The sequence below is a fragment of the Elephantulus edwardii genome, unplaced genomic scaffold (assembly GCF_000299155.1).
Source record: "Elephantulus edwardii isolate Elephantulus edwardi_28Jun2011 unplaced genomic scaffold, EleEdw1.0 scaffold00014, whole genome shotgun sequence".
Lineage (NCBI taxonomy): Eukaryota > Metazoa > Chordata > Mammalia > Macroscelidea > Macroscelididae > Elephantulus > Elephantulus edwardii.
The window spans coordinates 25,955,930-25,978,065 of record NW_006399764.1 but is presented as its reverse complement, the minus strand read 5'-3'; the positions used below and the strand labels follow the sequence as shown (position 1 = coordinate 25,978,065).

Genomic DNA, 22,136 nt, shown 5'->3' with positions numbered 1-22,136 from the left:
AGGGTGATTGGTTTGGGGCAGAGTTAATCAAACTATCATTCCCCATCAGCTCAAGATGTGTAAAATCTTTAGAGATAAATGATTGTCTAAATATAAAATATCTTTATAGCAAATTTCACTTCTGTTAGTACTGTGTAGTCTTGTATTTGGATTGCTGACTTTGTCTCGCTTGCATGAGGAAATCCAAATCTAGAGTTCTGAACTCTATTACCTTAAAAATACTCAGCAAGAATTACAAAATTTCTTGTTTTGGTTTCAATTTTGGAAAAAACAAACTGATTTTCTTTTTATGACAGTTATGAAAATTGTCGTTTTCCATGTAAGCCTGTGTTAAAGTTCAATGGAATTTCTACTTTGATTCTTAAAGCTTAATTGAGGATTTTGGAATCTCAAGGAACATTGTAGGAAATTTTTTGATCACTGAGTTACCACTCATTTATTCAGGATTAGATATTCTTGAGATAGCAAAATATAATTAAGAAATATGACATGCCAGGCTGGTTAGTCTTTTTAAGTGTTATGTGCTGCTTTTCAAGGACAATGGAAAGCCAGTATTAAGGCTCTTAAGTTCTGGTTAGAATCGCCTGCTTCTTATGGTTCAAATCCCAGCTGTTTCTCTGGAAGGAAGATGGCAAGTCTCTGCCTGGTGATTTGTAGCTTCTGAAATCCCCCTGGAGTCAGCTAAGAGTCTTTTCAGACCAGGTGGCAGGTAACAACATCTGAGTTTTAGAATGATGGTAGTTATTAAGTACCTTGGAATTGGAACCAACTCACAGCTGACTTTCTAGTGGGTGTTTAGAGGCAGTAAATCTACTGGTGGTGATTGCCCATCCTTCTGCTCTGAGCAGCCAGTGGACTCAAACCAAATACCTTTGTGTTGGGAGCACAACTTACTGCTGAGTCACCAGTGCTCCCAAATAAGTGTACCCTTATTTGGAGTGAGTTTGAAGACACTCTGGAAAGTGGATCTTTTTAAGGAAGTGTTATATTGTTGGCTCTCTAAACGTAATACCGCCCCTTTATTTTATATTGGCTTTTTTACAAAGTTCTAATACATTGTTTTTCACACTGGATCTTTCAGATTTTTTTTCACACACACCCCACCAAATTGTGTGACCCTAGGATTAACACCCCCCCCATCCTCACCCCTCTGTTTCCACCCCTACGCCTTGGATCCTCATACTCATTCTACAGTAATGGTCTTATGCAATATTTGTCTTAATGGGACTGGGTTAGTTCACTCAGCATAATGCTCTCCAGTCCCTTCCAAGTTAGGTAGTAATTTACAAAATCATTGCTCCTGTGAGCTGAGTAGTAGTCTATCGTGTGAATATACTATGATTTCTCAATCTCTTCGTTTGTGGTTGGACATCTGGGCGCTGTTTCCTTGTTCTTGCGATGATGAATAAGCTGCTGTGAACATTGGTGTACATAAAGTAATCGCTTATAAATCAGGCCACTATTGTAAAATGGGACTGACATCAGAGTTGAGGGAAGACAGAAAAGGAGAGGAGGAATGATGCATATTGTATTGAAACAGATGAGGGAGAGAACTGTTTAGAAGGGATATATATGAATGGGTATTCTTGTCATTACAGAAGTCCATAGTGAAGGCTGCATAGTGGAGTGGACTTGGGGGGGGATTGCATAACAGTGAAAGAGTTTTTCTTTCTTTTCAAGAAGAGAGAATTGGGAGAAATTGGGTAGGGAGAAAAGTGCAACAATGAATGACTGGAAACCCTAAATCTCTGTAAACTTTCACTAAAATTAATTTTTAAAAAAGAAAAAGAAATACGGAGCTCTTCCTTCTCTGAAATTATTTGCTCTCCACTACCCTAATTCTTTGTCTCTTATCAGTAGATAGGTATTCTTGGAATAGATAGAGATGTAGATACATAAGGCTGTGAGTTTCACTGGGAGGAGACCGCCTGTCTTTCCCGTGAAGTCATCCCATCTTTGTATTAGCCAAGCCGTCCACACTATGCCTCCTGAGCTCCCCTGGGGACCTGCCGCCTTAGCTGTTGCCATGTGCTTTCTTCCCGGTCTTCCTAGGGGTCACTGTTGCAAGTCTTCTTTATTGGGGTGAAGAAGAGCCACTTGCTGTGAGTTCATTCCAGCTCGTGGTAACTCCATGTGTGTCAGAATAGAAGTGTATCTTGTTTGATTTTTTTAAATTTTTTTTTTTTGTGTGTGTGTGTGTGTACCTTCAAATTGGATCTGACTGGTATACAGAAGGAGATTGTCCCTCCTTCTCCAGCAAACATCTGGTGGATTAGAACTGCACATGTCTGGGATTGCAGTGCAGCTTCTTACCACTAGGACACCAGCACGCCCTAGATTTTTTTTTAAGTAATCTAGGCCATGGTCTTTGCAAGTACCTGTTATGCTTAAGAGAACTGGACAGTGACTAAAAATGACAGAAGAAGAATCGATACCTTTGAGTTGTGTTGCTGGAGAAGAGTCTTGAACATACTGTGAACTGCTAAGAAAACAAATAGGTCTGTTTTGGAGAGGGTGAAACCAAGTTTCTCCTTGGAGGCTGGGATTTTTGAAGCTCTGGCTCATGTACTTGGAGCATGTGGCCTGGAGAGACTGGTCGTTGGAGAAGAAAGAACATAGTGCTTGGAAGAGTGGAGGGACAGCACAGGAGAGGAAGACTCCAGATGAGATGGATTGATACAGTAACTAGGGCAGTGGGAGTTAGTGTGTCAGAATGAGTGAGACTGGCTTAGGACAGGACAGGGTTCAGAGATGCTGTATATAGGGTTGCAGGCAACTTGACGACACACAACAACAACACAAAGTGCCACCACCTGCAGCCTTTGAGTTAGTAGCTGAGCAGTCGTTTGCACTACCCAGGGTCCCCACTGAGATGAATAGTATCTCTCCAAAATGCATATCCATTTGGGACTTTGGAAAGTCACCTACATAGAAATAAGATGTTTGTAGGTGAAATTAGTTTTGATTTGGCCATGCTGGATTAGATGGGGCCCCCGACCCAATGACTGATGTCCCTCATCAGAAGACCATGTGAAGACACACAACATGGGCATGTACAGAAAGGAAGATTGCTTGTGAAGATAGAGAAAGAAATTGGAATGATGTATCGCCAAGCCGAGGATTTCTGACTACCAGCAGAAGCTAGGCAAAGAAGGGTTCTTGCTGGAATCTTCTGAGGAGGAAGCATGGGCCTTGATTTCAGACTTAGTCTCAAGATCTGAGAATATGTTTTAAGCCACTCATCTTGTGATAATTGTTAAAGCAGCACTAACAAAGAGTTATCGGGAACCTCTTCCTTCAGCCTAGTGAAAGTCACAAGTGTAATGGCCCCCAGCAAACTCTGGTGCCTACTGGCAAGAAGCTGTGCTGCAGTCCCAAAGGCATGCAGTTCAAGGCCACCAGCTGCTCGGGGTGGGGGGAGTGGTGGTGGGGGAAGATGGGCAGTCTCCTCCCATGCGATAACTGCCTCTGAAAACCCACTGGAGCTATGGTTGATTCTAACTCAACAGTAAACAACAACCGTGGCCCATTAGGGTCATCCATGCCTCCTGAGTGTTACAAATCTTGGATCCCCATCTTCTGGGATGACCGTATCAGACATTACTGCTGTGATTTAACAGGGTATATTACTGAAGCTTTTGATTGGTTATAATTCTAAGTGACCCTATTCTTTTCTTCTCAATGAGAATGATTTGATGAAAGGATAACATTCATTCTGTAGTTTTATTAAACTTGAGAGAGCTTCAGTATTTCTGCATCTTTTTGGAACTATTCACATTGTTCTGCCTTTATAGGAACTTACTGTTGCTGTGCAATAGTTGATGGCTTTAGGAAGACTGGAGGGCACTTAGGGAGCTCTGGTGACTTCAGCTGTAGCAGATTGCAGTGCTAATCCAAAGGCTGTGTGTCCAGTGGTTCACACTCACAGCAGCTCTGAGGGAAGAAACTGGGCAGTCTCCTCCCGTGCGATTTGTGGAAACCCACTGACACCTCTGTGAGTTGGATCCACCTGGAAGGTAGTAAGTAAATGAGGAGGGTACGCGTGCACCGGAAAGTGAAGGACAGGATTGGATGAAATGGATGGAAAAACGGCTGTCACAGTATTGTGAATTGAATTGTATTCCCCTCTTGAATGTATGTTGAAACCTTGACTTCTGTATCTTAGAGAGCTCTTGTGACCTGGTGGCTAAGGAGTTGCACTGTAACCAAAAGACAGGTGGTTCGAATCCACCAGTTGCTGGAGAAAGATGGGTAGGCTCCGTGTGTGTGATTTACAGCTTCTCCAAATGCAATGTAGGGTTGACCTGGATGTCATTGAGGGAGGGAGAGACCTTTCATTTTAATCCCATGTGGGAATAGATTTTCTTTTTTTATGTTAATAGACAGTACAATCATGTCTGCATAACAATTTATGAGGTACATAGCAAAGGGCACAATTTTGCAGTGTGCATCAAAACTGTTAGGAATGTATCATTATGTTAGAGATCTAATATGAAGTCCGATTTATTTTTTTTTTTAAATGCAGAACTCAGCTCTCATTGTTCTTCAGAGGGATCCAACTCATAACTGACACTCATTGGGTTTGTTTGTTCTTGTGTACGGTTGTTGTATACTGTTGAGTTGAAACTAACCCATAGCTTCAGTGGATTTTTAAAGGCAGTAAACTGCACAGGAGGACATTGCCTGTCTTTCTCCTGTAGAGAAGCTGGCGGATTTGAACTCTGTCCTTTTGTGTTGGTTACACAGTTCCACCCTCAACCAGATGGATTAACATAGTGACTGCAGCAGTGGGTTCAAGTGCATCAGAGATGACCCAGGATAGAACAGAGTTCAAATCTGTTGTTCATAGAGATGCCGTGAGTCGTCCTCAATGACACGTAACAGCTCCATGGTATTGAACAGCAGCAAGCCACCAGAGCTCTCATTGGGTTTGTTGTTGTTATTGTAAGAGTACAACTCATAGTGACCATATAAACAACACACTTAAACTCTGTCCTGTGTAATCATCATCTCTGATGACTGAGCCCATTGCTGCAGTCACTGTGTGATCTCATCTCATTTGGGGTTTTTCTTTTTTTTCTTTCTTTTTTTTTTTTTTGCTGACCCTCCACCTGTCCAAGCAAGAGAATTCTTTCCAAGGAGTGGCCTTTCCTAACAACATGTCCAAAGAATGAGAGAGAGGACGCTTTGCCATCTTTGCCTCCAAGGAGCAATGTGGCTGCACTTTCCCCAAGGTATACCTATTCTTTTGGCAGTCAGTCCACGGGTTAGTCAGTGTACTCTTCTCCAACACTACAACTCAAACATATCAGTTCCCCTTTTGTAATCCTAACTCATTGTTCAGCTTTCAGATAAGTAGCAAATGATTTAAAACACCATGGCCTGAATTAGGCACACCTTAGTCTTCAAACTGATGGCATTGTTTTGTGGCACCAGGGATATCATTGCTGGTGTCAAATGGATCCTGGCTAAAAGCAGAAAATACCAGAGGAATGTCTGTGTTTTATTGACTATGCAAAAGCATTTGACTGTATGGATCATAACAAACTATGGCTGACATTGGGAAGAATGGCAATCTCTGAAAATTTAATTGTGCACCTGTGAAATCTATACCTTAACCAACGTTGTCTGAACGGAGCAAGGAAACACTGCATGGTTTAAAATCAGGAAGGGTATATATCAGGGTGTATCCTTTTCAACATACCTGTTCAGACTGTATGTTGAGCAAATAATTAACGAAGTTGGACTCCATGATGAGGAATGTGGCTTCAGAACTGGACAAAAATTCCTCAACAACCTCATGATGCAGATGATACAAGTATTGGGGTCAGGAGGAAGCAAATCGTGCAGCCTTCTCTGTCCTGAGAGGCTGCTGGTAGATTCAGTCAGCCAGAAAGATACGGACTTTGATTAGCATCACAACTCTGCTGCTGACTAGACCACCAGTATATTCTAAATGTTCTAAGACAGCATCTGACTGATTTGTACTCTACCTAATGATTTCCGTTTGTGTACAAGATAAAGACAGATATAGGAAGAGCTGTTGTGTACCCTAGAGTCAGAACTGACCCATGGCTGACCCTCTGGTGGGTTTTCAGAGGCAGTTAATCACATGGGAGGTTGCCCATTCTTCTCCTGCAGAGCACCTTGGCCTCCACCTGCATGCTTTCAGGATTGCAGCACAGCTTCTTGCCACTCGGCCACCAGAGCTCCACAAGGACATTTGTTTTTTGTTGTTGATTCCCTTAAAGTTGAGCACGACTCGTAGTGACCCTATGAACAAAAGGCCTGAAGCCCCTGTACAACTGTCGACATTTATCAAAGTTCATAGTTTCCTGAGGCATGTTGTTTAGGAAGTGGATGCTACACCTGCTTCCAAATAGGGACAGTACCTGTTTATAATCTAAGGACTGCCTGTTTATAATATATGCAAAACAGAAACTCAGACTTATTGGACTTATTGCAGTTGAGTCCCGACTGACGCCTGTATTCACACGTTTTGCTTCAAGAAAACAGATGTCTATATGTTAAAGCCACCCACTTGTACTTCTCTTGAACTGCTAACTAAAAGGTTGATGGTTTGAATCCACCAGCCCCTCCATGGGAGAACAGCTTCTAAAACCCACTTGAGAATCATTCTAAGGTTGAAACCTACTTTTGAATGAAAACAAGTTGCAAACATGACCAATTGGAGGAAGAGTGGTCACACGTTAATTTTGGTGTAACTTTTATTATTATGCTTTATTCCTTGATATGTTTCACTCTAACTTTAAACAATGCTTGCTGTCAGGCTAAGTTTCAGAAGAGCAAGTACTTGCTTGAAGCAGCTTGTGTGTCTGCTCCTGTCCAGTCAGTCTGTAGAAACTGGTCAGAGATGTCAGTAACCCCCTCGTCCCCCCCTGTTTGTTATGCATCATACTTAATTGGAAACTTGGACACACTTTAAATTTACAGTAACTATTACATTTTTGGGAATGCCTGGTCTGTTGGTTAGGATGTGTTATGCTGTCAGGTTTTTTCTATTTTGAACAATCTACAGGAGTAATTGTCATAATCAGCATTTACATGCTTCAGCTAGTTGCATTTTTCCAGAATTGGTGTTCTTAATTTTTAGATTTCAGAGGATGTCAGATTGAAGGGTGTGTGTGTGTGTGTGTGTGTGTGTGTTCGTGTGTTCATTCCTTGGAATTTCCAAGGGTTCATTATTTGTGGGCGGTTTGGGGCTTTTTTTAAATAAGCAGTCTGAAGATCTCTGCATGGCCTCATCCCCTTAGTGTCCTGGGAGATTCCTTGGGCTTGTTCGGTAATTGGGTTGAAGTTGTGAGATGGCTGTCTAGTTTAATTTCCCTATCAAGTAGAATGAGTTAAGTGCTCGTGCTCTTGAAGACTTTCTTCCTGGTTTTGTTTGCCGGAGCAAAGCCTTCCATTTCAAGATGATTTCCTAATACTTGTACCTGCACAAGTCATGGAGAAGCTCATGCTCAGTTTAGAAATCTTTTTCTGGTAGTTGGAACCTGTTAATGCTCAGTTATCACCACCTCTCTTAAGTGGTTTGTGGTGATACAGAGGCTCATAACCTAGATTGTCATAGCTAGATTATGAGCCCCAACTTCCAAAAAAAGTTCCCATTATGATTACTTGAAACACGTGAGGAATAGCGTGAACACAGTGTATATGAACTTTGTAAACAAACCAATATAAACATTATTTTAAAAAGTTCCTATTTGTGTCTTCCTCTGTTATACTAGATTACTGGATATGTGTTTTATCTCTACTTTAGAAATTCTATAATGTCCAGTAAGAGCCATTACAGTGAAGCCAACCCAGTGTTTGAGTGTATTCACAGAGTTGTACAACCATCATCACAAAAGTATCTTTCAAACTCAAAACTGAAACCTACTGCCATGGAGCCCGAACTGACCTATACGTAGCTGATCCTCCAGTGAGTTTTTGGAGACTGAAAATTGCACAGGACCAGTTGGTCTGTGTTTTTTCTTGTTTATAAGGTTTTTCTGCCTGTGCAATGAGGTATACTTTTTGTTTCAATGCCTGGAAGTATCCCCTAGAACTCAGAGAGGGATTCTTAAAAATGTATTGGAACCAGAGAAGATGCTGATGTCATTCAGAGGCTCTAATATAATGCTTGTGATGTTCTTTTGGGTTGGAACCGACTCAGAGCTGACTCTTCAGCAGGTTTGCGGAGGAGGTAAATCATATGGGAGGACCTCACCCAGCTTTCTGTGATGGGACAACTGGCATATTTGAACTACCTGCCTTTGGATTGGCAGCACAACTCCTTGCCCACTAGACCGCCAATACTCCCTATAATGTAATAGGAAGGGGTTTCATATCTAAATTGCCTTTCTATGAACTCTGTTTTAATAGTTTAGCTGGGGCAGGTGAAAATTAAATATAAGAAACATGACATTGAGAGAAATGCTTCACTACCTTTTCTTGTATTTTTCTTCTAGTTGGAAAATGGATACACTTTATTTGACTATGATGTGGGGCTGAATGATATAATTCAACTACTGGTTCGCCCCGACTCAGATCTTCCTAGTACATCTAAAGAGACTGATGCACAGGTCAAACCCCCTGCTAATACCCCACCTAAAGTCAAGAAGACCTCAAGGGTGAGATCATCCACTCAGCCATCGACGTCAGCTCGTGCATTTCTTATTGATCCTGGCATTGGACTGTATAAGGTATGTTTTCTTCTTCAGACTTTGTTACTTATGAGAATACAGATAATTGCTTTCTTCAGGATGTTGTGATTAAGTATTGATTTCCATGTAGAAGTAAACTTTGGACTGTTGATATTTTTAACTTTTGAAAGTAGTCTTTAAAAATTTACTGTGAAATATGTGTAAACAAATGTATAAAATGTATAATTTGCAAAATTTAAAGAAAAATAATAAAGCAAACACCTGTGTAATTCCACCAAGGTTAAGAAGTTAGGATGATGCCAGTACCTTTTTAAAGCCTCCTGTGTGTCCCCACCAGATCACAACTCCCTCTCTCTCCCTAAGAGGTAAACTGCTTATTCTGACTTTTATGATCATTTTCTTGTTTTTCTTAAATTTTACTACTTATGTATGTGTCTCTAAACAATATGTTGTTTAGTTTTGACTATATTTGAATTTTATGTAATGGAATTCTACTTGTTTTCACCACTTTGAGAGATTCTCTGTATATAGCTGTGTTTGATTCCTTTTTGCTATTAAAATACTTCGTTTTTTAACATAGCACAAGGTATTTATTTTCTCCCTGATTAGTAGATTTAGTGCTGTTGCTGTTTTAGCTTGCCGTTTTGAATCTTCCTGTGTGTACACTGGTACACATGTTCTTGGATTTCTTCAGGCTTTTATTTAGCAGTAGGAATCTTGGATAGTCCCTCTTTGGATATTGCCAAACTACTCTCCTATTTTGTTCACTGGTCTGTTTGTCTTTTGTCAGTACTGCTGTGTGACCTTAGAGACTGTCACGGTATGTCCATTTTTACCCTCTCAAATTTTCTTTGTCCAGTAATATCTTGTTTTGTTTGTTGCTTTTTAACACCTATATATAAGTTTTCAATTTCACTTTTCAAAGCTTTACAACTAAATAATCGAAGGTTTGATAAGGATCACATCTAGAGAGTGTCTGGGAAGAATTGACATCTTTACAGTGTTGTGCCTTTTAATTCATTATTGTGATGAGTCTTCCATTCATTTAGATCTTTGACGTTACCAGTTAGCTTTTAGCTTTTCTCTTTCTGCCTGCTTTGATTTCTTTCTAGAGCTTTGTTTTTTGATGCTTTGATAAGTAGTTATCCCTTTAGATTTTAGTTGTTTGCTGGTGTGTAGAAATACTGTTGTTTATTGACCTTTGTATCCAGGAATTCTGTTCCAATAAATTATGTATAAATAATTGAGTAAAGTTTTTCATTCTTTGCAGTTCGTCTATTTTTTTAAATTTTTTTTTTGCCTTGTGAAAAACATTGCACAGTGCACAGAAGTAAAAAATACTGTACAGTGCACAGAAGTGGTGATAATATTTTGTTTACGATCTTGGAAAGAATTGCTTCAGTATTTTACCATAAAGTGTGATACTTGGAAGGGTTTTGGTTTTCGGTAAAATATCTTACTAGGGAGGATACATTAAGACCTAGATTCAGTTTTTGACAGCATTTACAAGGCTGAAAATAAAAGTTGATTTAAGAATTAAGTTATTAAGGAAAATTAAAATAAAATTTTTGGATCAGCAGGCAGACTACAAATCTATATATAGAAGGCATCTATAGAAGCTGGCAGCAAGCTATATTTTCAAAGAAATCACTAATCGTGGTTGATTTCACAAATTGTTTTGAATCAGTAAGAAATGGATAATTGTGATGCATGTAAATTGACCCATGGCGTAAAGTAAGGTGTTTATAATTTGTTGTAATACTGATACTAAAACAGTCTGAGAAACATACTGTATCCCTAATATATTAACATTAAGCCAGTCTCTGTTTAGCAAAGAGAGTTATGACTGTACGTTGAAAGGACATAGATCTTCACTGAATTTGTCAGGAAGTAGAGATAGTTTTGTTAGGAAATGTTTTTAATAAAATTAACTGTATTAGGGTCACTGTGAGTTGCTTATGACTCGATGGCACCTAACAACATTAGCAAAATAAAAATATCAGCATCAATTCCTGATTTTTTTTAGAAAAGGCCTTGGTAGTAAGAACAGTTGTAAATGATGAGTGTTACAAACCACAGCCAGCGTCATGCTTAATGGTTGGGGAAAGTGAGGCCCATTCTCATTAAAGACAGGAGGCCAGGGAGGAAGCTAATAGTAAGGCCTCTGGATACTTAAAAAAAAAAAAAATTATTTTTAAAATCCTTTTCCACAAGATCCTAGATAATAATACAATTAGACAGGAGAAAAAAGAGAAAGTGTAAATGTTGGAGTTCTTAATATTACTTCTTGTGAGGTGCCATTGAGTCGTCTGTGACTCATAGCAAATTTATGAACAACAGCTCTGTTCTGAGTCAACCTCATCATCTCTGATACAAAGAGCCCTTTGTTAAAGTCACAGTGTCAGTCCATCTTGTTGAGGGTCTTCAATACCTGGAAAAACATTAAGTAAGGTGGATATTTTCAAAGTTAATATTGGAATAATATTCGTTGTCTCTGTTAAAATCAGTTAGAAAACAAAATAGAAAAGAAAAACTGGCAAAAGGTAAAATATCTTCCTAAATTCATGCAAAGAATTGTGTGCTCTTGAGTTGGTTCCAAATCAAAGATCTTAAAAGGCCATCCTAGAGCACCATCAGTGTTAGGGAGCAGATCTTCAGATCTCTTCTCCCTTGGAGAGTCTGAAGAATTTGAGCTGCTAAATTTCTGGATTGCTGCCAGTTATTAAAACCAATGTCCCTTTAGAGCTCATAACAGGCCTAAGACTTAAATCTGTTATCACTGTAAGATCTTTAGTTGAATCAGAACTTGGCTTTCTAAAGCTGCACATCACATGGAAGAAAAATAAAAATGTTACTAGTCTTTCTCCTGAGGAGCTGCAAACTTCAGAGAGGCAATCATTGTGAATTAACAGTGCAACCCCTTAGGGACTACAGTACTGAAACTAGGTGACTATTTTGTTACCAACATCTCCATTGACTATATCCCCCCTTCAGTTAGCAGTGTTGTTACTTTATAAAGATACTTTGTTTTAGATTCTCAGATGATACAGGGTTCTTAAATATTCCCCACTCACTTCCCCCTATTATTAACATCTTAATTACTGTGAAATATTTGTTCCAATTGTTGGATGCAGACTTTATTAAGTAAAGCCCATGCTCTCTGCCACTTGGTTTTTTCCTGATGTCCCTTTTCTGTTTCAGGAGTCCCTTAGATACCACATTATCCCAAATCCTCTCCTGTTTTATTAAACTGGTCTTTGCTGTGAAAGTTTAACAGATATTTATTATTTTAAAGACTATTGGTGGGATGTTTTCTAGGATGTCCTGTTGGGATGTGTCTGTATTACTGTCTTTTTTTAAAATTAATTTTAATGAACATTTACAGAGATTGTATTGCTGTATTATGATAAGAAGTTCTGGTAATTAGCGAGATTTTACTTGCATATGATATTAATGATACTCTTTGGTAGTTTTCTTATTTGTATTAGGTAGAGAAGAGATGGATTTGCTTTCTTTTATGCAGATCAAAGTAAGTCAGCTCAGGTCAACTGAAATTCTTTATGTTTACTAAGTTTCTAATTTTTTTTAACATAAAAAATGGTTTATTTTCATTTTCCCCATTGTTGCACATTTTCTTCCTCCCTCTCCCCGTCAGCCCACCCTGCAGTACACCCCTCATTCCAGATTGTTGTCATACATTGTTTAGTAAGTTTTGCAGTGCTCAACCAACCATTCTCTCTCCCCCTCATCTTATTCAGAAGAATGCTGTAGAAAAATCACTTCTCAGATCTTTGCTCTTGATGCACTACTGTAGCTGCTTTCTTTAAATATCTCATATTAACATGAAGATGTTTAAAAGACTAACTTTGTTGTTACAGCTACTTTAAAATTTCAGTCACTTACGGACTGCCTGTATTAATGCTTTTCATTAAGACTGTGACTTCATTGTGAACCCTGCGGAACCTAACACTTAAACTCTCAAAAGGATGAGCTGTTACTTATCTAATATAAAACTATATTTAGCTTTCCTTACTAGTTGAAGAGGTTAACAGATGTAGATACTTTTCTGGTGAAGCACAGTAACGGTCAGTCATTTATAGTGTGTGCTGTTTTCTGTCTGTGTAAAAGTGCTGGCTTGGTTCCTGAACAGTGCGTCCACCCATTCAGTGAATACTTGAGTATCTACTGCCTAGTTGTTCTCAGAATTAGCAATAAAGATAGAAACAAATTTCATAGAACACTTATTAAAAATGAATGTTTTCTTTTGATTGAACAGAACATATATAGAAGCTATATATATATAAGTATAGAAGCTCTTGCTATTGAATTGCTTAGTTGTGAATTTGATCTATTTTCCATAGTTGGACAGTTTGAGTAGTTAGTGTATCAGATTCTCATTGAATTGTTTATAGATAATTTACAAAGCTAGAGACAATTTTATTCCACTTTGGTGCCTTTATCATGCTTTCTTGCCTTGTAAAGATTTATAAAGATTTTCCTTTCATAGACACAGCAATTGCTTTAATGAAAGTTATTTTATATGTGAGCAGGTTTTTGGTTCTTTTAAAATGTTCTTTGGATCTCTTGATACATGTGAACTAAAAGAAATTCTCTAACTTTAATAAAAAATTTAAACTTAATGATTTTAAATGAAATTTTAAACTGAAGCTATTAACTATTTTCATTCTTGCTCTCCCTTATTTTATAACCTTGAGTGGTATTCATCAGCTTCTTATCTCCTCGTATTATTTTTAAGAAATCAGACCTCTATGTCATTTTTGGACTTAATGTATGATTGTGGTGTGCTGGATTCTCCACGTCCCAGTTGTAGTCACATAAATCATAGCACACTGAATTGGAGTTTGAAATAAATTTGTTTCTCAAACAGTGTAGACTCTGATGCCTAGGTTGATTTTAATTTTAGTGTTTGGATACAAAAGGTGTACCTGACTAATGACACCCTGCTTTTGAAATGATTGCCACTCTGATCTGAAGGGGATGTAGGGCACTGTTCCCATGAATGGCACCTGTGTTTCATAATTGTTATGTCCTACTTGTTTTTTCGGAGCCAGTAAATTGCACGGGAGCAGATGGCCCATATTTCTCCTGTGGAGCATCTGGTGGATTTGAACCATGTGCCTTTGGGATTGTAGTGCAGCTTATTACCACTAGGCCACAGAGCTCCCATGCTTATAATAAAGACTAAAACTAAGAGTGCTTGTTTCTGTTTTTTCCTCTCTAGGTGGTTTGGATTCCCCCCCCCTTCTTATACTTAAACTAATATGTGATGTTTAAGCAATGGCATTATCTCTGGTGGTGGTGTCTGTAGGCACTTTACTGTTATTGCAAAGGCAGTGCCTCTTCGCTGGTTCTCATCCACCAGTGACTTGATGGCAGAAAGATGGGCAGTCTCCTCCCATGTGCTTTACAGCTTTAAGAACAGTTAAGGGGAGGGGGCAGCTATGACTCAATTACTGTTGGATGCAATGAGATTTAACTCCAGTTGTGTGGTCCAGTGTTGATTGAGGTGTCAAAGACTGGGTCAGTCTGCTAGTTTCTACCTTCTCTGTGTCATCTTGGTGTTTTGAAACCATTTTATATTCTTTAATATCTTATTTCTATATTCATTACTTTCCTTAAAAGTAAAAATACATACTTCTGTACTGTTATGTCCAGTTTCATGATACAGTGGCAAGAGCATAGCATCAAGATGTCTTCAGATCCTGGTTTTGCATTTTATTAGTTTTCATTTGAAGGAGGTTAATGTCTCCAGTCCTTTGTTTCCAAATCTTGTAAAGAAGTAATTGTTAAGGATATTAAGGTTAGATGAACATAAAGAACCTTGCATAACTGGTGTATAGGTAATTAAGTTTTAATATGTTACCTTCCCCCAGCCCCGGTGATGCTGTCTGTAAGACTGTATTAGGTCCTTAATGGATCTTTTATTTCGAGGAAGACCTGGCATAATTAGATGGTAATCTTGTATTGGTGATTGCATATTTTCTTTTTAAGATATTTTTTTAAATAAGGAAGATCTCTTAGTTATTTACCTTAAAAATTCCTGACCTTTTTGACACTGTACTCATAATTTCTTAAGAGATTTCTTCATCTGCTTCCATTTCTTAGTTTCTAACTTTCTAGTTTGTATCTACTTTCTAATACTCTGTTTTTCCTTAAGTGAGGTGATGTGATGTCATTGGCATCTCCCATTAGACTGGACTGCATTTAGTTTACGTCTTGGAACAATGCTTTTTGCACAGAAAATGTAGTTTTGCCAAATTAAAACAGATTTAGATTGACCCGTTTTACATTTTGTTTCTTCTTTGAGAGAGTGAATAAATTATTTGCAAAGGTAGATCTTAACTGTTTTGTATAAATGCATTCACAAAAACTCTTTGTTTTTATGTAATTTCCTCATTTTCAAGTTTTATTGTCTGTTTTAGTACTTAACTATTTTCTGGTTAGTTATTATAAATTGTCTTTAGCAATGGGAAAGTAATAGAGCAAATTACAGTTAGAATAAGAGTTGAAGGTCTGACATTTTAGTAGTGACATTCTTAATGGATGACTTTCTAGAATGATTCTTAGGTATGTGAGAATTCATTTTAGTAAAAAAGTAAATGAAAGGTAATAAAATCCAGAGAAACATATTTTATTTGGTATTTTTTAATCAATTTAAATATGAATAGCTGCAAATACAGTTTTGTATTAAGGTTTTGAAGTAGTAGTTGAAATTAAGCTTCATTAACTATTTTAAACTCTTTTAGGTCAATGAATTGGTGGATGCCAGAGATGTCAGCCTTGGTGCTTGGTTTGAGGCACATATACGTAGCGTCACTAGAGCTTCTGAAAAACATGCACGTGGCAAAACTCCACTGAAGAACAACATTTCTTACAAAAGGACTCGTGGACATGTAAATCACAGTTCCAAAGAGAACACAAACACATTGGACGGTGTACCCTCTACATCTAATTCAGACTCTGTTGCTGCTGCTGAAGACGTTATTTATCATATCGAGTATGATGAGTAAGTGCTCTCGCTGTTGAGGATTGCATTCATGTTTTGTTTGTAGGAACAAAGCCTTCTAGTTCAAGATTCTTTTCAACTAATTCTCTCTCTAAAGAAATCATTGATGAGCTTGTATTTGATTAGGCCTTTTCTGTTTGTTCTGTGGTTGTGATCTAATGAATAAGGACTTGTTCTTGCTGAGTTATCTTTTGTTTGCAAGTGGTTTATAGTGATACCATGAAGCCTACCTAGCTCAGCTATAGAAAAGTTTCATATTTGCCTCTTCCTCTTACAGACTAGGATTTTGACGTGCATTTTATCAATATTTTAGAAATTATGTAATACCCAGTAATAGCCTCTGTGTGTGTGTGTGTGAGAGAGAGAGAGAGAAATAGCTTTTCCTTCCTTTTCTTTTTAATTGTGATTTTAACAGTTTATCATTGAGATGTCATTTGTGTACTCCACCACATCCTTTTGAGGTGTACAAGTCACTGTTTCCCAGTATATATTCACAAGAGTTATGTAACCATTATGACAAAGCCCACTTAGAAACCTTTTTCTTCTTCCTAAAAGGAAGCTCTGCACCTTCAGCAGTCGCTCGCCATTCTCCCTCTCCCAGTGAAATAGGTTTCAGTGTTGTTAGAATGAAAATCGTATTAATAGCTTGCCTCAAGCTATTTTATTTTTCTTTTCCAGTTTCCAAATTCTAGAGTAAAGGTTACTGTTGGGACAGATTTAGTGTTTATACTAAATGAAGTTAAGTCATTATTCAAGTGATACCTTCATGTTTCTGGAACATACTGTGCTACCAGATTCTGCGTGTGTACAAGAGTTTGGGATCCTTGAATGGTTGCTGTTTTTCCTACTCTAAATGGTGTAAACACTTTGGGATCAACTTATTCCAGTAAAGAAACAGAAAGCAAATTTCAGAAAAGTTGTCTTTTCTGTGGCAGCTTTACGGGTTTTGACTGTGATAGATGGTGATAGAACCAACATCCACGGTGAGTGCTCACATCCCGAGGGTTAGGAGGCCAGCACTGCTCTTCTGTGTGTCTGCCGTCAACCATGATGTGAGTTCACGTGGTTTTGCTGAGGAGTCTTTCTTGGAGAAGGGAAGAAAACAGCTGGGAAAGCTGCTAGTTGATACCTCGTTCTGTCCAGAAAGGAAGTTACTGTTTGACAGAACACTGCAGAATGGCAAAGCTTGGAAAAAAGAGTAACAGGGAGTGTTTTGTTTGCATTAAAGAATGGTAGGCCTTATTGTCTTTATAAAAATCAGTATTTTAAGAATTTAGACAGTGTATGAAAAAATGAAGAGGGTTGGAAAACTATCCCTCCAGATCTTTACAATCCAGGAAATAATTTCCAGAAAAGCACAAGTTAACACATTTCCAAATATCTCTCTTGAGTCTTTGTACAGATAAAAACATTTTGGAAACCCATCTTCATACTATGCATATGCTACCTTAAAATAAAACCCAAAATGTAACAGTTTTTGTTTCATGGAAAATGGTGTTTGTTATTTTGTTAATTTGAGTTTGGAGAATTACATATGACTTCTCAGTGATGATTTAGAGATCAATAGAAAATGTTTCTAAATGGGCACCTTTTATTGATGACTGACATAGTATTTGCTAGACTAAATTTGAAACAATACTGTTTGGAGTTTGTCAGTTTTTTTGGCTTAAAGATGGGTCTGAAGTGAGTCTATCCAGAGGGTATTCTCAGGGCCTGAATTTGCTGTGGTGCTGCTGGTACATGAAACAGCGAGCTTTATTTGAAAGTAAAAACTGCTAGAAGCTTCCTGTTTATTCTGACCCATGGTAACCTCGTGTATGGAGAGTAGAACTGCTATGTAAGACCTTTTAGAGGCAGATTGCCAGGCGTGGCTTCCAAGAAGTCTCTTGGGTAGGCTAAAACTATCAACCTTTTGGCTAGGAATTGAGCTCTTAACCATTTGTGTCACCCGGGGATTCTAACAAAAGCCACACTTAACTGCCACTGAGTCAATTCCCACTCAGAGCATCTTTATCAGGTTTCTGTCTTAGAGGGAAGAGGCCGCCCGTTGTTCTCCTGAGAGCCACTTGGGGATTTGAACTAGAGACCCAGCCTCTCGCTAGTAGAACAGGCTGTGTGCTCTGCCGCCAGAGCTCTTTAACAGAAGCCTTTTATGTCACTGTTATGTACCTTTGAGTAAGATCTGACCAATAGGTGACCCTCCAGCAGATTTTCAGAAGCATTAAAATCACACTCTGGAGATTGTCCTTTCTCTTCTGGAGTAGCTGGTAGATTCAAACCACATGCCTTCCAATTGGCAGTACTAAACTCACTTAACAGAAGCCTAAGAGTAGGTAAATAAAACCTTAAAAGAAGAAAAGGACTGTGAAAATAGAGCTTAAAATATACAGAGTAGAATTATTTTTGGATTAGAGTACCAAATGATAGCTTGTTCTAAACAAACTCCTAGTAAAAATACATTGTCACTTGACAATGAGCTAGAGTACGTATTCTGTTAACATTTTATATTCTTCATGATGTTGTGTACTGTCTAGTAGGAACTGACCCATAACTGACTCTCCGGTAAGTTTTCGGTTATTCTTCATAGTTACTATAAAAATGAAATTACAAAAATGTAGTTAATTACACATGACCTTCAGTAAGATATAAATCAGTTGGATAGAAAATAACGTGAAAGAGAGCTGGTCAAGTAAGCAGCTTAGGAGTAGTAGACACTAATTTTTACTGTGTCATAAACTCCCAGTAACTAAAAGAATGTGACAGCCAAGTACTTGTGCTGTCAGGACATTTTATGAAAAGTAACAAGTCAGATGACTCTGGGCTTTACTGGGATGTTATTCCCTACGTGGACTCTTGTCTTCCAACCATTGTGCTCGGAGGAAAATGTCAGCAAAGACCTCTGATTCACGTTCAGAGTAGAATCCAGTGTATAAAATGTAAAGCCACTATATGCAACTGAAGGAACTAAGTATTTAACTTGAAGAGATGTGAGTCATAACAGTTCTTGCTTGTATTTTAAAAACTTTAGTACAAGTTTAAGGATAACCTAAATTCCCTATCAGTTATTTCTGTAGTGGCATGACTGGCTCTTTTCAACCATAGACTGGTGGACTTAGAAATACTGTATTGTAGAGAAAATGGGGAAAAGAAAAAAAAAGATTGGACAACCTCTGCTTTCAGTATATGTTATACTTCCAAGACAATGTTTCTCAAAGGCCAAAAGTTCTCTTAAATTAAAAAAAAAATAAATAAAAGTGCTGATAATTTAAACAATAAAGTGCTTTATAACAAGCTTTAAGTATTCCTAGGCTGTGTTATGGGGACAGTATCTGGAGAAAGGGTGTCACAGTGCTTGGTAAGCGGTCAGCAGAAAGGAGGCTGACTGTCCTGATAGATTGACTGAATGGCTGCAGCTGTGTCCTCAGAATCACCATTGTTATGAGGAGGTTAGAGAACCATAGAGCCACACAGTGCCCTGTGCCCTTCTCCACGTGCGTACGAGGGACCTGACTGTACTTCTTTCGCGATAGGAAACATCGTTTAAAATGAAACTGAAAGTTAATTTTATAGTAAATTATATAGATCACTATAAAAGGTCACCAGTGAGTTCTGGTGCCTTAGTGATAAGGAGTTGTGCTGCTGGCTTTAAGGTAGGGGTTCAAATCCACCAGCTGCTTCATGGGAGAAGGTTGGGTAGTCTCCTCTCAGGCAGTTTACTGCCTGTGAAAGTCTCCGTGGAGGGTCAGCTGTGTGGCAGCTTCTCAGCGGCACAAGACAAAAGAAGTCTAATGGGAATTCTAGTGGCCTAAGGAGTAAAGAGTTGCCCTGCCAGTCCAAAGGAAGTTAGTTTGAATCTACCAGCTACTTCACAGGACAGAGATGAGCAGTCTGCTCCTTTGTGGTTTATAGGTTCTGAAATCCCACTGGAGAATCAGCTCTGAGTCGTTCTGACTTGACAGGCATGTAGCAACATGAATCTGAGACATTCTCTGGTCAGATGACGTACCAGTTTTTAAAATAAACGTTAAACAGACTTGCTTACTGAATCAGGTCAAGAGAAACAAATCTTCCTATTGAACTTTCAGCCCTCACACCAGGCAGAGCAAAGTTATAGAAAAACAAGGCAGAATCATTTTTAGTTAAGAAAAAGGATAGTGACTGTGGGTTTGTGATAGTTCTCAGTAGGTAAGTTCTGGTTGCTAATGTACCATCGAATAAACAGTGACTCATCATGACCCAGTGAACTAAGACGGAACCCTGCCCTGTCCTGGGCCATCCTCACCATGGAGACACTTGAGCTCTTTTTTACAGTCACTGTAACTGGTCAGCCCATCTCATAGAGGCTCTTCCTCTCTTATGCCCGCCCTCCACCTTCCCAAAATGATGCTCTTCTCCAAGGACTGGCCCCTACAACTTGTCCAAAGTGCATGGGACAACATTTCACTAACCTGCCTCCAAGGATCATCCTGGTTTCACTTTCTCCAAGACAGACCTGTTTGTGCTCTTGGCAGGTCATGGAATGTTCTGTAATCTCCGCACCACAAGTCAAAGGCATTGATTCTTCTTCTCTTGTCCTTATTCTTTGTCCAACTTTCAGATGCATAGCAAGCAATTATGAAGGCCATAGCTTAGATCAAGTGCACCTAAATCTTTTAAAGTGACATCCTTCGTATTCTGGAGAGGTAACTGCTGTTGTCTGCCTCTCATGGCTGTTCAGTAAAGGCCTGTTCACTTCTTGGAACCAGTTTTCCTTCTCAGCTCTTTCTGTCTAACAGTGGAAGATGAAGTTTAAACCCTAGATATATGGATTTCAGTGGCATCATCAAAAAGTTTTAAAGCATCCCATTAGTGAGTATATTAAAATGTATCTGTGAAGAGAAGTACTTTCCCCTAAAGGCTCTTGTTTACTAGAGTCTATAATCTATACCATGAATGAAAACTATTTTTAGTGATATTTGAGACAGAAAAAAATTAGAGCAGGATGAGATTAAGAAGTAAATGTCAAGATTGTACAGTCAGTTGTACATCAGAATATTATAATCACCCTTATTTCACTTTATAATGAATTACTTAGTGTATTACTTACATAGCATTTTAAAAGCTGTGTTTATTCCTACCAATTATGTAGCACTCCATTCTTGAACTATGGTTAAGATCTAATAAGATAAACCTTTTTTTTTTTTTTTAGGGAAAAACATTTACTTAACCAAACTCCATGTAATTAATACAACTTCAAGCTACCAGGACACAGGACCCCCCAACACCTTTAATCTACTCCTCAGCTCTGTTCTGAACATTTGGTCTTCACAGGCAACTGGTCGCTTTGGGGGTTCCCTTCCTCTATACTTTGTGGTAGCCCTACCGAACCACCTCGGTGAAGGGAGCAGCTCCTGACTTGGTTTTGCACATTTACCCTTGTCTGCTCACTGACCAAGGTGAGTCACTTGTCAAGGCTGACAGTTGGGCAGGAGCTCAGGTTCCTCTCAGGTGGTGATGTCTCATACCAACCTCTCCAAGATCACCTGGATGGCTAACGGTTTTAAAGATCAGTTTGATGCGTTTCGCTAACCGGGTGGCTGACTGTGCCTCGAGACCCCCAGTGAATAAGATCAGCCGTAAGAGAAATATTTTTTAAATGCTTTGAACATCTGTCAGTTCACAAAGCTGTGATATTTTCTTGGAGAAGAGACTGAAGCTGTTGAGAGTAAAGAGCTATGTCTGACTGAAAGTCTTGAAGGATGGCCATCTCCCTGCTCTTTCTGTTAGGTGTCATTGAGTCCACTACCACTCGTAATGGCTATAAAGAAGAGATTTATAAATAACCTTGCCTATAACAATCCTCACGCTCTCTACCATGGTCAAGTTCATTGCTGTCGTCCCTGTGTCAGTCCACCTCATTGAAGGTCTTCTACTTTTTTTGCTTCCTCTACTTTTGCCAGCATGCTGGCTTTTTCCAAAGACAAGCCCCTTCTGACAACATGCCCAAGGGGTCACCTGTAATGTATTTCCTCCAAGACAGATTTGTTTACTTATTTTGGCAGTCATTGGAGTGTCCAGCATTGGCCAGCACCAAAACTGAAAGCCATATTCTTCTGTAGTCACTACCCATTGTCTAACTTTCAGATGCGTACAAAGCAATTGAAAATATCATAGCTTGTAGGTAAGATGTCTATGGGATAACTGATAGCGTTTTAGATAGTCTTAATGTGGAGTCCTAGTGGTCTAGTGGCAAGAAAGAAGCTGCACAGATCTTAAAGGCATATGGTTCAAAGCCACTAGCTGCTCTGAGGGAGACAATTGGGCCATCTCCTCCTGTAATTAACTTGCTCTGAAAATCTGCCTGCCACTGATGCCTCTGAAAACCCACCTGAGGGTCACCTATGGGTTGGAGGATGAGCAGGGGATTGATTCTGACTCTAAGGTACATAACAACAATGTAACAG

At 38.8% G+C, this 22,136-nt stretch overlaps 1 protein-coding gene across 1 annotated transcript in view; it reads left to right on the top strand.

Annotated features, from left to right (window-relative positions):
- The window catches only part of LOC102853655 (E3 ubiquitin-protein ligase UHRF2-like), a 79,073-nt gene that overhangs the window by 5,278 nt on the left and 51,659 nt on the right, over nt 1–22,136 (top strand). Inside the window, exons 2-3 of the mRNA XM_006881306.1 lie at nt 8,472–8,705; nt 15,434–15,693. Of these exons, the coding sequence (XP_006881368.1) occupies nt 8,472–8,705; nt 15,434–15,693 (494 nt within the window). The remainder of the gene's footprint in view (nt 1–8,471; nt 8,706–15,433; nt 15,694–22,136) is intronic.